At 43.8% G+C, this 15,847-nt stretch overlaps 1 protein-coding gene across 1 annotated transcript; it reads right to left on the bottom strand.

Moving 5' to 3' along the window:
- Positions 1 to 3,132: 3,132 nt before the first annotated feature.
- On the bottom strand, positions 3,133 to 15,441 carry mtfr1l (mitochondrial fission regulator 1-like). Its single transcript, XM_058398571.1, has 8 exons — positions 15,281 to 15,441; positions 14,417 to 14,569; positions 13,439 to 13,546; positions 13,116 to 13,225; positions 12,784 to 12,995; positions 12,259 to 12,613; positions 11,894 to 12,049; positions 3,133 to 6,817 (listed from the first exon to the last, which is right to left on the bottom strand). Exons 2-7 carry the CDS (start codon positions 14,429 to 14,431, stop codon positions 11,938 to 11,940), a joined length of 912 nt encoding a protein of 303 aa, XP_058254554.1. The 5' UTR covers positions 14,432 to 14,569; positions 15,281 to 15,441; the 3' UTR covers positions 3,133 to 6,817; positions 11,894 to 11,937.
- Between the last annotated feature and the right edge of the window lie 406 nt (positions 15,442 to 15,847).

Below are 15,847 nucleotides of genomic sequence, written 5' to 3'. Positions count from 1 at the left end.
ACTTGGTGATGTATGGCTTGGATGCAGCTGCTCGGCCATGGAAACCCATTCCATGAAGCTCTCTGCGCACTGTTCTTGAGCTAATCTGAAGGCCACATGAAGTTTGGAGGTCTGTAGCGATTGACTCTGCAGAAAGTTGGTGACCTCTTCGCACTATGCGCCTCAGCATCCGCTGACCCCGCTCCGTCAGTTTACGTGGCCTACCACTTCGTGGCTGAGTTGCTGTCGTTCCCAAACACTTCCACATTCTTATAATACAGCTGACAGTTGACTGTGGAATATTTAGGAGCGAGGAAATTTCACGACTGGATTTGTTGCACAGGTGGCATCCTATCACGGTTCCACGCTGGAATTCACTGAGCTCCTGAGAGCGACCCATTCTTTCACAAATGTTTGTAAAAACAGTCTGCATGCCTAGGTGCTTGATTTTATACACCTGTGGCCATGGAAGTGATTGGAACACCTGATTCTGATTATTTGGATGGGTGAGCGAATACTTTTGGCAATATAGTGTACATGTGACAAAAAAAGTTTTCTTCTTCAGTTACAGCGAGGTGACCTAGAACTCGGGGACTCATCACATTCTGCCAAAACTCTCAAAAATTATAGCCTGAGATTTGGCTAAGATATGAATTCTTCAGCTCTGGTGCCACATCAATCAAACTGACTCAAAAGCACAGCTTTAACTTCCACTTCTACTTAGCTTATGAAGCTATTACTTTAATATTAAAGTCCTGAGACAAAAAGAGAGATGAAGAACACCTCCATAACTTTTACTAATACTGACACATGCACATATACAGATGTTTTGAAGATATTAGATGGAGTAAAACCTTTTCTTTTGAGAAGCAACAAACATTTCCTACAATACATCACATCCAAGATCTATAGAACTGCAAAAGTGCTTGCTGAAACATTCACTGTTTATCCTTTTAGCTGCTACCCAAAGAGCTAGTGAGTAGGCTATCCTGTAATGGCATTACTACATCTAATTCCTACATCAGCACAGTTATCACTCCACGTGTCTTTCCAACGACATGCTAGATTAGCAAAAAAACGTGTCAATGTCAGGCAGAGGTCGATATTTATAGTTGTTAGCAACCACACAGTGACACCGGACTCGATTAATCCGATTCTCCGCAGACATCTTCTGGCATCTAAAAAAGGCAGGATCCACTTCAGCGAGGTGAGAAGTGAACTAGGCCAAGGACTCAAACTCAGAAAATAGACCGCGAGTCAAAGCCGGCCTCGAATGAATCGAACCTTCAGGAAAAGAATTAGGAACTAAACGTTAACTAGAATCTTGGAAGTCACAATTAAGTAAAAAGTGTCTAAAGGGCTGAAGGTACAGGCTAAGAGGCTAGCACTCGAAAAAAAAGTCATAGAACTAATCCTGATTATAAAATAAAGGATCGTGTTTGTTCAGCTAAGAATTAAAGCATTTTATTCACACAGCTAGAATTGTCTGGTTGAATAGCATTGTACAGATGACAAGCAGTATCGAGAGATGAAGGTTGAATTCTGTCCAGAACACTAGCAAAAGTACAAAATGAAGGCTAATTTCCAGTAGAACACTAGAAATAAAGCTTAATTTTATCCAGAATTCTAGCCAAAGCGAGAATTGATGGCTAACCTCTGTCTAAAACATCAGCCAAAACTTAAAATGATGATTTTACCCAGAACACTAGCCAAAGCTAGAAATGAGGGCCAGAACACTAGCCAAAGCTAGAAATGAGGGGTAGAACACTAGCCAAAGCTAGAAATGAGGGGTAGAACACTAGCCAAAGCTAGAAATGAGGGCCAGAACACTAGCCAAAGCTAGAAATGAGGGGTAGAACACTAGCCAAAGCTAGAAATGAGGGGTAGAACACTAGCCAAAGCTAGAAATGAGGGGTAGAACACTAGCCAAAGCTAGAAATGAGGGGTAGAACACTAGCCAAAGCTAGAAATGAGGGGTAGAACACTAGTCAAAACTAGAAATGAGGGCTAGAACACTAGTCAAAGCTAGAAATGAGGGCCAGAACACTAGCCAAAGCTAGAAATGAGGGGTAGAACACTAGCCAAAGCTAGAAATGAGGGGTAGAACACTAGTCAAAACTAGAAATGAGGGCTAGAACACTAGTCAAAGCTAGAAATGAGGGTTGGAACACTAGTCAAAGCTAGAAGTGAGGGCTGGAACACTAGCCAAAGCTAGAAATGAGGGGTAGAACACTAGCGAAAACTAGAAATGAGGGCTAGAACACTAGTCAAAGCTAGAAATGAGGGCTGGAACACTAGACAAAGCTAGAAATGAGGGGTAGAACACTAGCGAAAACTAGAAATGAGGGCTAGAACACTAGTCAAAGCTAGAAATGAGGAGTAGAACACTAGCGAAAACTAGAAATGAGGGCTGGAACACTAGCCAAAGCTAGAAATGAGGGCTGGAACACTAGCCAAAGCTAGAAATGAGGGCTGGAACACTAGACAAAGCTAGAAATGAGGGCTGGAACACTAGACAAAGCTAGAAATGAGGGCTGGAACACTAGACAAAGCTAGAAATGAGGGCTGGAACACTAGCGAAAACTAGAAATGAGGGGTAGAACATTAGCCAAAGCTAGAAATAAGGGCTAACTTTCTGTTAAGAAAACCAGTGAAAGCTAGAAATGAGGCTAAATTTCAGTTGGAAATCTAGCCACAGCTAGAAATAAAGGCGGAATTCTTTGAAAACTTGGCCTTAGTAATAATAATGATCTGATTTTTCCGGGAAAAGCCAGCTCCAGCTAAAAATGAAGCAAAACTTTGTCAAGAAGTATGTTTTAGTGTGAGATTGGGACTTTCGGTTTGGTTACCGTGTACATCAAGATCATTTTCAATGAATGATAACATTAAATATTGTGATTATATATCGCCTTAAATGGTGTTAGTAATGTTGTTAGGAAGATTAGTTACAAAAAATTATTTATTATTTTAAAAATGTGTTTAAATTGCGCGAGGACATTATTTGGTCCTTGCTGCCCTCTTGCGGTCAGCGGGTGTAATGGCAATGTATTTATTTTTCCAAATTTGAAGCCATTTTATTAATTATTATAATTACACACACACACACACACACACACCCTCCCCCTCTCAAGAGTCCACAGAAAGAGTAGCAGATATATTTCCAACATTATCCTTTTATTTATTATCTCTTGTACACACAATATACAGGCAGGAACAGCATTCTCATATTGAAAAAACCAACAACAAACAAAAATCACAGCACACAAACTTCCCTTTCCTCTTGAAGAAAACAATCAGTGATCAAACAGGAAGTAAAACATGCTCGTCTCCAGCTCCAACACGCAGCAGGATTCACGCACGGTTCTAACAGTCGGAGATTATTTCTTCTTCTTCTTCTTCATCTAGCTTACAAGCAGCTCATAGGGTCAGGACTTCTCTGAGCAGGACACGGTCACTGGGACATCCAGTGAAATTAGCGCTTATGGTCTAGTGCACAAAGCAGTTCTCTACTTCAGCACAGATTATAACGTATATGATCTGAGCATGCGGGAAACTATTAAAGGCATATTAATGAGGATTTAAAGGAATATGGCGAAGAAGCATATAAAAACATACATGATTTTTCAAACTAAACCCTAAAATATGTGCGTAAGTATAGTGGAGTGAAAGGGATCCTGTGAGGAAAATATACTCAGAGATGAGTTTTTAATAAGAGTTCAGGGAAGATTCGGGACTAATATCATATCACACTTCACAGCAGGAACGAGCGAAATGTCGTGAAAACGTCTTTCTCGTGAGAAACTATGGTCTTTAAAGAGCTTGTTTGAAAATGCTGGTAGTTTGTTAGCAAATGTAAATATCGTGACATGTTATGTGTCATGTATCGTGTAAAATGTCTTCAAGTATCGTGATAGGGTTTTACGACTTTGGCCACAAATAACACAATGGTGTCTGCTGCAGGGTGAAACGATGCAAAAATCATTTGATTTGAATGTAAAAATCCATGTGAAATGGACATCACACGATGAGGATGGACAGTCCACTCAAAAAAAGGGAAAAAAAGAATGAAATAAAATAGAAAACTGGGTACGTAAGGCAACAAGATCTCTCTCTCTCTCTCTCACACACAAAACTAAACTTTATGCAGATTATAAATGATATACATTTGGTTTATATGTGTGTGTGAGAAACATTAGCCAAGCCAAACCAACACACACACAAAAAAGTCACCATTACAGCCTTTCACTGTTTATCAGAATCATATGGTGCCAATCTTAAGCCCCGCCCACAAAAAAGGCAAAGCATAGAGCAAGCTGTAAATGCCTCCTGAACAGCTACAGCTTCCTCCATTATGAGGGTGCCATTACTTTTGTCCTCCATGAACAGATGTCTTCATTTATGGATTAGTTTCTTTACTCATTAATACAAAATAAAACAAACAAAAACTTGTTTGGTGTGGCGCTGAAATAAACTCGAAAGCAGTAACCATGGCAACTCAACAACAACAACCACACGATCTGAAGCTGATCAAGCGAAGGGTCACTTGAGCGACTTATTTTTGTGACAGTTACGTAAAATGCTTAATTTTTTTTGTGTGTTTGTTTGTTTATTTATTTAGACCCTTTCCCCAAAATTGGTGAAATCACAATGACTAGCTGTACACACGTGAACGAAACGCGTGTTGTGATGTCACGCAACACGTCTCGAAAAACAATCTGCGTCATTTTGAAAAATCTTCACAAGATCCTCCGAATATTGTGTATCCACCTGAAATTTTTGGAGTTTGGATTTCTGCGATCGCAAAATCGTGTCATCCGGGAAGGACTGATTATCCAAACCAGGTGGATTTTCGTGAACACCAGGTTTCATGTGTAAACACTCATGCAAAGGATTTATGAATAAATGTGTTCATCTGATAAACGAGGCCTGATGTTCCTATGAAACATAATAGAAGGCTCTTCAGAGCTACACAGGCAGCAAACAGCAACAATCAATACAACTAGTTATACAAAACACACACACACACACACACACACACACACACACACACACACTTCATCTTTAAACTAAACAAAGTAGTTCTTTGTTTTATGTGTTGGGGAGATACCGCATTTTCCAGACTACAAGGTGTAAATAAAAACGTAGCTAAACAGAAACATCATAGAAACAATTTTTCCTGTAAATTTGACCAATCAGCAAAGACGAGCTTGCTGTTCATCATTTATCTGTTTTTGTGATAAAAAAATAATAAATAAGCACCACCAGTTTAGCGTATCGACTGTGTGTTTGTGTGCGTAAAGAAGAAACTGTACATACACTATATTGCCAAAAGTATTGGGACACCCCTCCAAATCATTGAGTTCAGGTGTTGTTTTTCAGGGGTTGGGCTCGGCCCCTTAGTTCCAGTGAAAGGAACTCTTAATGCTTCAGCTTCATACAAAGACATTTTGGACAATTTCATGCTTTGTGGGAACAATTTGGGGATGACCCCTTCCTGTTCCAACATGACTGCACACCAGTGACCAAAGCAAGGTCCATAAAGACATGAATGAGTGAGTTTGGTGTGGAGGAACTTCACAGAGTCCTGACCTCAACCTGATAGAGGAACGGTCAAAAATTCCCATAAACACACTCCTAAACCTTGTGAAAGCCTTCCCAGAAGAGTTGAAGCTGTTATAGCTGCAAAGGCCGGAACAACTCCATATTACATTCATGTGCATGTAAAGGCAGATGTCCCAGTTTTGACCTGACTCGCAGTCTCTGGTCTAATTCATCCCAGAGTGTTCTATCAGGTTGAAGGCAGTTCCTCCACACCAAACTCACTCAGCCATGTCTTTATGGCCCTTGCTTTGTGCACTGGTCACTAAGAGTTCCTTTCACTGGAACTAAGGAGCCAAGCCCAACCCCTGAATTCAATGTTTTGGAGGGGTGTCCCAAACCTTTTGGCACATGGTGTGTATATAGTGTATAAATGAATCTTTTTAACTTTCAGATTTATTGTACTAATACGGTGAAATAATGCTCGTGACTAATGTGGCTAATACAGAAAAACCACACAGTGCAGCGTAAACAGTTGAATGAGTGAGAGGAATGACATGTAAGTTCTGGTAAAGTAAAATGAATCATTTTTATCGTACACATGAAATATCGCCACAAAGCAGCGTTTCGTTATAGAGCTTTTTATAACACATTAGATAACATATTATAGAGCTTTTTATAACGTATTAGACGTAACATATAGAGCTTTTTATAACATATTAGATGTAACATCATTATAGCGCTTTCTATAACGTATTTAAACAGCCTTTTGTCTGCTGTCTAAATACAGATTTTTGACATTAATCTGGAAAATACGGATTCTGAAGGATTTGAAAGTTATTCAGGAAGCTGTGCGTCTCAGATTTGTGCCTTTTTAGTGAAAGTTAAATGTAAATTTATGTAAAAAAAAAAAAACAACTAGAAAAAAAAAAAAGTCATCAAAATGGTTCAAGTATGTATTGCTGCGGTTTCAGGAAATGATGAAAGAGGGAAAAATAAACACATTTGGTGTCAGTAAACGAAGGTGTGTGTGAGGAAGATGATGTGAATCAACAAAGTATTCTCTGTGTGAGGAGGCAGCGATGTAAAGGAAAGTAAAATATGATGTAATGGGGGGGGAGTGATTGAGAATGAGAAAGTGAGAGAGAGAGAGAGATATACAGGAGGGAGGGGTTTTTAGCAGAGAGCTGCTCTACTCCAGTGCGGCTGTAATCGCTGTAGGAGGGGAAAGGGGCGGGGCTTAACTTGGCATCATGTGGTGCTGAGGCGTTTCCATGGCAAACGGTCCACAGGCACAGACCTGAAACACAAACAACAGGAAGATCATCACTCAGAGGAGGAGAAGCAGCATGAAGAAGTGTGTTCAGAACTCAGAACTAATCCTGAACCCACGGGTTAGAGCTCAAATCAGCGAGAGCTTCCGTTAGCTCAGTGTTTGTGTGTGTGTGTGTGTGTGTGTGTGTGCGCGTGAGGAGCGCAGGAGTTACTGCTATTGTACACACACTCGGACACATCGATTCCTCAAGGGATATTCCAGAGCTCCTGAAGGAATTCACATTGAAGCACACAGTGACTAGAAGAACAAAGTGAAGAACCTGTGTGTGTGTGTGTTCTTACGTGTTGAGCGTGTGTGTGTGTTCTTACGTGTTGAGCGTGTGTGTGTGTGTGTGTTCTTACGTGTTGAGCGTGTGTGTGTGTGTGTGTTCTTACGTGTTGAGCGTGTGTGTGTGTGTGTGTTCTTACGTGTTGAGCGTGTGTGTGTGTGTGTGTTCTTACGTGTTGAGCGTGTGTGTGTGTGTGTGTTCTTACGTGTTGAGCGTGTGTGGGTGTGTGTTCTTACGTGTTGAGCGTGTGTGGGTGTGTGTTCTTACGTGTTGAGCGTGTGTGGGTGTGTGTTCTTACGTGTTGAGCGTGTGTGTGTGTGTGTTCTTACGTGTTGAGCGTGTGTGTGTGTGTGTTCTTACGTGTTGAGCGTGTGTGTGTGTGTGTTCTTACGTGTTGAGCGTGTGTGTGTGTGTGTTCTTACGTGTTGAGCGTGTGTGTGTGTGTGTTCTTACGTGTTGAGCGTGTGTGTGTGTGTGTTCTTACGTGTTGAGCGTGTGTGTGTGTGTGTTCTTACGTGTTGAGCGTGTGTGTGTGTGTGTTCTTACGTGTTGAGCGTGTGTGTGTGTGTGTTCTTACGTGTTGAGCGTGTGTGTGTGTGTGTTCTTACGTGTTGAGCGTGTGTGTGTGTGTGTTCTTACGTGTTGAGCGTGTGTGTGTGTGTGTTCTTACGTGTTGAGCGTGTGTGTGTGTGTGTTCTTACGTGTTGAGCGTGTGTGTGTGTGTGTTCTTACGTGTTGAGCGTGTGTGTGTGTGTGTTCTTACGTGTTGAGCGTGTGTGTGTGTGTGTTCTTACGTGTTGAGCGTGTGTGTGTGTGTGTTCTTACGTGTTGAGCGTGTGTGTGTGTGTGTTCTTACGTGTTGAGCGTGTGTGTGTGTGTGTTCTTACGTGTTGAGCGTGTGTGTGTGTGTGTTCTTACGTGTTGAGCGTGTGTGTGTGTGTTCTTACGTGTTGAGCGTGTGTGTGTGTGTGTTCTTACGTGTTGAGCATGTGTGTGTTCTTACGTGTTGAGCGTGTGTGTGTGTGTGTTCTTACGTGTTGAGCGTGTGTGTGTGTGTTCTTACGTGTTGAGCGCGTGTGTGTGTGTGTTCTTACGTGTTGAGCGCGTGTGTGTTCTTACGTGTTGAGCATGTGTGTGTTCTTACGTGTTGAGCGTGTGTGTGTGTGTGTTCTTACGTGTTGAGCGTGTGTGTGTGTGTTCTTACGTGTTGAGCGCGTGTGTGTGTGTGTTCTTACGTGTTGAGCGCGTGTGTGTGTGTTCTTACGTGTTGAGCATGTGTGTGTTCTTACGTGTTGAGCGTGTGTGTGTGTGTGTTCTTACGTGTTGAGCGTGTGTGTGTGTGTTCTTACGTGTTGAGCGTGTGTGTGTGTGTGTTCTTACGTGTTGAGCGTGTGTGTGTGTGTGTTCTTACGTGTTGAGCGTGTGTGTGTGTGTGTTCTTACGTGTTGAGCGTGTGTGTGTGTGTGTTCTTACGTGTTGAGCGTGTGTGTGTTCTTACGTGTTGAGCGTGTGTGTGTTCTTACGTGTTGAGCGTGTGTGTGTTCTTACGTGTTGAGCGTGTGTGTGTTCTTACGTGTTGAGCGTGTGTGTGTGTGTGTTCTTACGTGTTGAGCGCGTGTGTGTGTTCTTACGTGTTGAGCATGTGTGTGTTCTTACGTGTTGAGCGTGTGTGTGTGTGTGTTCTTACGTGTTGAGCGTGTGTGTGTGTGTTCTTACGTGTTGAGCGTGTGTGTGTGTGTTCTTACGTGTTGAGCGCGCGTGTGTGTGTTCTTACGTGTTGAGCGCGCGTGTGTGTGTTCTTACGTGTTGAGCATGTGTGTGTTCTTACGTGTTGAGCGTGTGTGTGTGTGTTCTTACGTGTTGAGCGCGTGTGTGTGTGTGTTCTTGCGTGTTGAGCGCGTGTGTGTGTGTGTTCTTACGTGTTGAGCGCGTGTGTGTGTTCTTACGTGTTGAGCATGTGTGTGTTCTTACGTGTTGAGCGTGTGTGTGTGTGTGTTCTTACGTGTTGAGCGTGTGTGTGTGTGTTCTTACGTGTTGAGCGCGTGTGTGTGTGTGTTCTTACGTGTTGAGCGCGTGTGTGTGTTCTTACGTGTTGAGCATGTGTGTGTTCTTACGTGTTGAGCGTGTGTGTGTGTGTGTTCTTACGTGTTGAGCGTGTGTGTGTGTGTTCTTACGTGTTGAGCGCGTGTGTGTGTGTGTTCTTACGTGTTGAGCGTGTGTGTGTGTGTTCTTACGTGTTGAGCGCGTGTGTGTGTGTGTTCTTACGTGTTGAGCGCGTGTGTGTGTTCTTACGTGTTGAGCATGTGTGTGTTCTTACGTGTTGAGCGTGTGTGTGTGTGTGTTCTTACGTGTTGAGCGTGTGTGTGTGTGTTCTTACGTGTTGAGCGCGTGTGTGTGTGTGTTCTTACGTGTTGAGCGCGTGTGTGTGTTCTTACGTGTTGAGCATGTGTGTGTTCTTACGTGTTGAGCGTGTGTGTGTGTGTGTTCTTACGTGTTGAGCGTGTGTGTGTGTGTTCTTACGTGTTGAGCGTGCGTGTGTGTGTTCTTACGTGTTGAGCGCGCGTGTGTGTGTTCTTACGTGTTGAGCGCGCGTGTGTGTGTTCTTACGTGTTGAGCATGTGTGTGTTCTTACGTGTTGAGCGCGTGTGTGTGTGTGTTCTTACGTGTTGAGCGCGTGTGTGTGTGTGTTCTTGCGTGTTGAGCGCGTGTGTGTGTGTGTTCTTACGTGTTGAGCGCGTGTGTGTGTTCTTACGTGTTGAGCATGTGTGTGTTCTTACGTGTTGAGCGTGTGTGTGTGTGTGTTCTTACGTGTTGAGCGTGTGTGTGTGTGTTCTTACGTGTTGAGCGCGTGTGTGTGTGTGTTCTTACGTGTTGAGCGCGTGTGTGTGTTCTTACGTGTTGAGCATGTGTGTGTTCTTACGTGTTGAGCGTGTGTGTGTGTGTGTTCTTACGTGTTGAGCGTGTGTGTGTGTGTTCTTACGTGTTGAGCGTGTGTGTGTGTGTGTTCTTACGTGTTGAGCGCGCGTGTGTGTGTTCTTACGTGTTGAGCGCGCGTGTGTGTGTTCTTACGTGTTGAGCATGTGTGTGTTCTTACGTGTTGAGCGTGTGTGTGTGTGTGTTCTTACGTGTTGAGCGTGTGTGTGTGTGTGTTCTTACGTGTTGAGCGTGTGTGTGTGTGTGTTCTTACGTGTTGAGCGTGTGTGTGTGTGTTCTTACGTGTTGAGCGCGTGTGTGTGTGTGTTCTTACGTGTTGAGCGCGTGTGTGTGTTCTTACGTGTTGAGCATGTGTGTGTTCTTACGTGTTGAGCGTGTGTGTGTGTGTGTTCTTACGTGTTGAGCGTGTGTGTGTGTGTTCTTACGTGTTGAGCGTGTGTGTGTGTGTGTTCTTACGTGTTGAGCGCGCGTGTGTGTGTTCTTACGTGTTGAGCGCGCGTGTGTGTGTTCTTACGTGTTGAGCATGTGTGTGTTCTTACGTGTTGAGCGTGTGTGTGTGTGTGTTCTTACGTGTTGAGCGTGTGTGTGTGTGTGTTCTTACGTGTTGAGCGTGTGTGTGTGTGTTCTTACGTGTTGAGCGCGTGTGTGTGTGTGTTCTTACGTGTTGAGCGCGTGTGTGTGTGTGTTCTTACGTGTTGAGCGCGTGTGTGTGTGTGTTCTTACGTGTTGAGCGCGTGTGTGTGTGTTCTTACGTGTTGAGCGCGTGTGTGTGTGTGTTCTTACGTGTTGAGCGCGTGTGTGTGTGTGTTCTTACGTGTTGAGCGCGTGTGTGTGTTCTTACGTGTTGAGCGCGTGTGTGTGTTCTTACGTGTTGAGCGCGTGTGTGTGTTCTTACGTGTTGAGCGCGTGTGTGTGTTCTTACGTGTTGAGCGCGTGTGTGTGTTCTTACGTGTTGAGCGCGTGTGTGTGTTCTTACGTGTTGAGCGCGTGTGTGTGTTCTTACGTGTTGAGCGCGTGTGTGTGTTCTTACGTGTTGAGCGCGTGTGTGTGTTCTTACGTGTTGAGCGCGTGTGTGTGTTCTTACGTGTTGAGCGCGTGTGTGTGTGTTCTTACGTGTTGAGCGCGTGTGTGTGTGTTCTTACGTGTTGAGCGTGTGTGTGTGTGTTCTTACGTGTTGAGCGTGTGTGTGTGTGTTCTTACGTGTTGAGCGTGTGTGTGTGTGTTCTTACGTGTTGAGCGTGTGTGTGTGTGTTCTTACGTGTTGAGCGTGTGTGTGTGTGTTCTTACGTGTTGAGCGTGTGTGTGTGTGTTCTTACGTGTTGAGCGTGTGTGTGTGTGTTCTTACGTGTTGAGCGTGTGTGTGTGTTCTTACGTGTTGAGCGTGTGTGTGTGTTCTTACGTGTTGAGCGTGTGTGTGTGTTCTTACGTGTTGAGCGTGTGTGTGTGTGTTCTTACGTGTTGAGCGTGTGTGTGTGTGTTCTTACGTGTTGAGCGTGTGTGTGTGTGTTCTTACGTGTTGAGCGTGTGTGTGTGTGTTCTTACGTGTTGAGCGTGTGTGTGTGTGTTCTTACGTGTTGAGCGTGTGTGTGTGTGTTCTTACGTGTTGAGCGTGTGTGTGTGTTCTTACGTGTTGAGCGTGTGTGTGTGTTCTTACGTGTTGAGCGTGTGTGTGTGTGTGTTCTTACGTGTTGAGCGTGTGTGTGTGTGTGTTCTTACGTGTTGAGCGTGTGTGTGTGTGTGTTCTTACGTGTTGAGCGTGTGTGTGTGTTCTTACGTGTTGAGCGTGTGTGTGTGTGTGTGTGTGTTCTTACGTGTTGAGCGTGTGTGTGTGTTCTTACGTGTTGAGCATGTGTGTGTACAGAGACGATGGAGAAAAGGCAGATCATTTCTTCATATGAACGTCTTCATCTCTCAGAGTGAACTTCTTCCTCAGAGCTTCAGAGATCAGAGAAGCAGAGTCCTCTTCCCTCAGTGACGTACAGCCACGGGAATATCTACACACACACACGGAGAGACACACACACACGGAGAGACACACACACACGGAGAGGGACACATACATGGAGATATGTTATGAGATATGTTATTGGGTTCCAGATTACAGATACAGTACAGTGCTGAATAACGGACAGAGGTAAAGAAACAGAGACAAAAAGAGAAATAGACAGATAGAAAGAAAGCAGATAAAGATCTGTCCTCTCACCTGTCCTTGCTCATCTTCATGCGGTTCATGTCCCTCAGGATATCCTTGACGTCGGCGAAGCTGGTGGACTTGGACAGCGACACCGTGTCTTCCTCCGCCTCCCGGAACTCCATGGTGGGCCGGTCGAGGTCGAAGGTGGCCGAAGCCGTCATGCAGACAGGGGGCACGGGGTCGGGGGCTAGCTCGGGGACCTCCTCTTCATCCTCCTCGTCTTCCTCGTCCACTTCCGTGACGTCGCTGATGACGAAGGAGGCGGTGGGGAGTGGGTGGTATGGCGCGCTCTCGAAGGGAGCCATGGAGAAGCCGACGGTGGTGTCATCTGGAGACAGGAGGTCCGGGGTGATGGGGTTCAAATCTGAGAGAGAGAGAGAGAGAGAGAGAGAGAGAGAGAGAGAGAGAGGGGAGGAACAAATGGAGTGTTTATAAGCTCTGATGACATAGACGTGTTATAATGCTGAATAGGGTTAATCACAAATCTTGATTAAGAATTCCTTTCCTAACTTCTTGGTTCTTGTGTGTGTGTACCGTTCTCTCCCGCTACAATCTTGGCGATTTGTGAGCGGAGGCGGCTCAGCTCGTCCTGCAGGGCGGTGGCGCGGTTCAGTGCAGTGATGCCCGGCTTCCTCAGACCCTCCATGCGCTTTCCCTCACGCCTGAAATTAGGCACTGATGAGTTCCTGTGCAGGACCATGAGGGGCGTCGGCCTCCACTCCTGACGGAAGGGACGTGTGTCACTCCTGACCAATAGGAGAAGAGAACGCCATTTTATTAAGAAATATACCTTCTTAGAGTTTAGATGTAATCTGCAGAGATTATTTATCTATTGTGATAATACACACACACCATCTCACACACACCTGACTCTAGCATAAGTCTCCTCTTCATCAGCAGCAATCCAGGCGATGTCAGCAAGTGTGGGCACCAGGGGGCCGTCTGAGTGCCGCAGGGGGTTCAGACCAGGCAACTCCTAAACAAACACACACACACACACAATATTAACAAGCAGATGATGACACAGGATTTAACAGAGAAGTGTTACAATCAGGAAGGGAGGGAGAAGGAAGAAAAGAAGTAAGGAATGAAGGGGGAAGAAGCAAGAAGGGGGGGGGAGGGGAAAGAAAGGGAGAGAGAGAGATAAAGAGAAAGAGAGGGAGGAAGAACATTAGTGTGTGTGTGTTACCTGGAAACAGGCTCTGGGACAGGGTTTCAAAGGCAACGTGGAGCCAATTCTTCTCACCACACTCCGAGTCGCACCGTGTGGCTTATTCTGCCAAATAGGAATCACCTCCTGCACAAACACACAACTTACACACTCTTCAACCTCATCACTTTACACACACACTACTTTACACGCTCACACTCACAAAGCTACATCAAGCTACACTCACATCACTTAACAGACACTCATCACTGTACACACACACACACCAACACTAACACATCCACCATGTACTCAGGACACCCCACAATGCAGTGATGCAGGAAATGCTCTAATAAAAAACCCTTACAGTATATGTGTAAGGTACCCACAATGCACTGAGGCACCAAAGCTAAAATGTAAGAATGTGTTAGCTTAGTGGTTAAAGTGTTAGACTACTGATGGGAAGGTTGTGTGTTCAAATCCTAGGTCCACCAAGCTGCCACTGCTGGGCCCCTGAGCAAGGCCCTTAACATTAAACTGTAATTAAGATAAATTGTAAGTCGCTCTGGATGAGGGAGTCTGTCAAATGCCAGAAATGTAAATATGAGAATAAAAGAAGCATGACCAGACTGAGGTGACTGCTTAGTTTATGTTTATTAATGTTAGTTAGTTAGTTAGTTAGTTAGTTAATGTTTATTTGTTTGTTAATGTTTATGTTTATTTTATAATGTTTGTTAGTTAATGTTTATGTTTAAGGGTGTGTTGGTTAACTGGGTGTACTAGAAGCCCCATGATGCACTGCTCCACAGGGAAACGAGACAGGACCTAGAAAGTACAGGGGTCAATCAGAGAAGTGTCCAAATTGGACATATTAGTGACTACCTGTATAGTGAACTAGTCTTGTAAATAGAGGTCTGAGGTCTAAGTTCAAGAACTTAGGAGCGTGGTGTAGGCAGTGAGGCAGTGTAGGGAGTGAGGCGGCGTGATTTGGGACACAGCTCAAGACAGAAATCTCACCGTTCCAGTGTCCATGGTAGCAGAAGAGGGTTTAAAAACAACAGCACACGTATGCTGATTCCCAGAGCGTTTCAGTTTCACAGCAGGACTGAGGACATGATGTCCAGGAGTCTTCAGTCCACTTTAGTCCACTGCGCTCGACTCGGCGAGCATCTGAAAAGAAAGAAATCCAAAGATGGGAGGATAAGGAGAGGAGAAATGGGATTAATGGATCATATAAGAGATGATGGAGAAATCTGAATCTTATTTATTCACACTGAGAGCCAAGCATATGAAACCTTATAGCTAGAAGCATAACCAGTAACGTCTTAAATGCTGAGAAAGCATTACATCACTCTCAAAACAGACACTTTGCTCTAAACTTTGCACATTTTTGCCTTTAAGTACTGAAAAACGTTCACAAAAACAAGCTGAGTATTATTAAAGCTAAACCACGCTGGCTAGCTACTGAACCGGCTTTAAAATTCGATGATTTTAGAGTTTATTTCCAAGGAGACATTATAAACATTAGGACATATAAAAAGCGCAATTTAGTTTAATCTTAATCCTCGCATATAAACAAACTTGCATTAAGCGATCGATAACCTTGCGTCCCTATATAGAGTTGACCCTCGTTTAAGCTAAAACAGCGTTACAAACCGCAGCTTTATTCCAAACCGATCACTACTATCTTCGTAGGCGCCCTACATCGTCAGAGGTGTAACGGTTTATTCCTCCCTCATTGAAGCACTACATCTATAAAACGCAGCGATTTGGGACACAGCCGTTATGTTTGTTAATATATAAAGCTACTAAAAAAGCTACAACGTTTAGGAAGACATTTTGTTTTTTTTATTTACATAACAAAAAATATATGATACGAACCATCCGTGGTAATAAAAGCTCGTTTTCTTCTTTGCAATCCCGCAGCAACAACAAAAATAAATAAATAAAAACAAATTCAATGCCGTGACAACAAAGTAGCTAAACGAGCTAGCTTCTCGCAGAAGCCGGAGGCCACGTTAATGAGGTCGCGCTGTGATTGGTTCATTTTTGCATCTCGGCGTCCAATCGAATACTCGACAAAATAAAAGTCTCAAAACGTAGCAAGCTAAAGGTCCTCAAAAATGTGCACAGACGTGATTCTATTGTGTTTCCAGTAAATAACAGCAATTAACCGTGCAATGCACTGATAAGGATGATTTTGATATGAATTATGACGATGAAAACGTATTTATAATACGTATAAATAATTGTAATGACTTTCTTTGAGTATTAGTTCTTAATATTGCAAATCTGCCTAGAAAACCCTTGGTCACAAACCTTAGCTTATCTATGACAGATATATGTATCTATACAGATCAGTTTAGGCAGAAAATTTATTGTAGTTGTAAAAAAAAAAAAAAAACCCATACCCATAGTGTCCTGTACTGGCTTTAGTATATATTTTTA

The sequence above is a fragment of the Hemibagrus wyckioides genome, linkage group LG09, assembly GCF_019097595.1.
Source record: "Hemibagrus wyckioides isolate EC202008001 linkage group LG09, SWU_Hwy_1.0, whole genome shotgun sequence".
Classification (NCBI taxonomy): Eukaryota; Metazoa; Chordata; class Actinopteri; order Siluriformes; family Bagridae; genus Hemibagrus; species Hemibagrus wyckioides.
Note: the sequence above shows the minus strand (reverse complement) of the source record. Positions and strands in the feature narration are given on the sequence as shown.

What these genes read in the sequence shown, in the direction of transcription:
- mtfr1l (XM_058398571.1), bottom strand. An exon ending in GTCCCAGAGCCTGTTTCCAG is followed by an intron (nt 13,226 to 13,438) that starts GTAACACACACA and finishes GTGTTTGTTTAG; the next exon opens with GAGTTGCCTGGTCTGAACCC. An exon ending in GATTGTAGCGGGAGAGAACG is followed by an intron (nt 12,614 to 12,783) that starts GTACACACACAC and finishes TCTCTCTCTCAG; the next exon opens with ATTTGAACCCCATCACCCCG.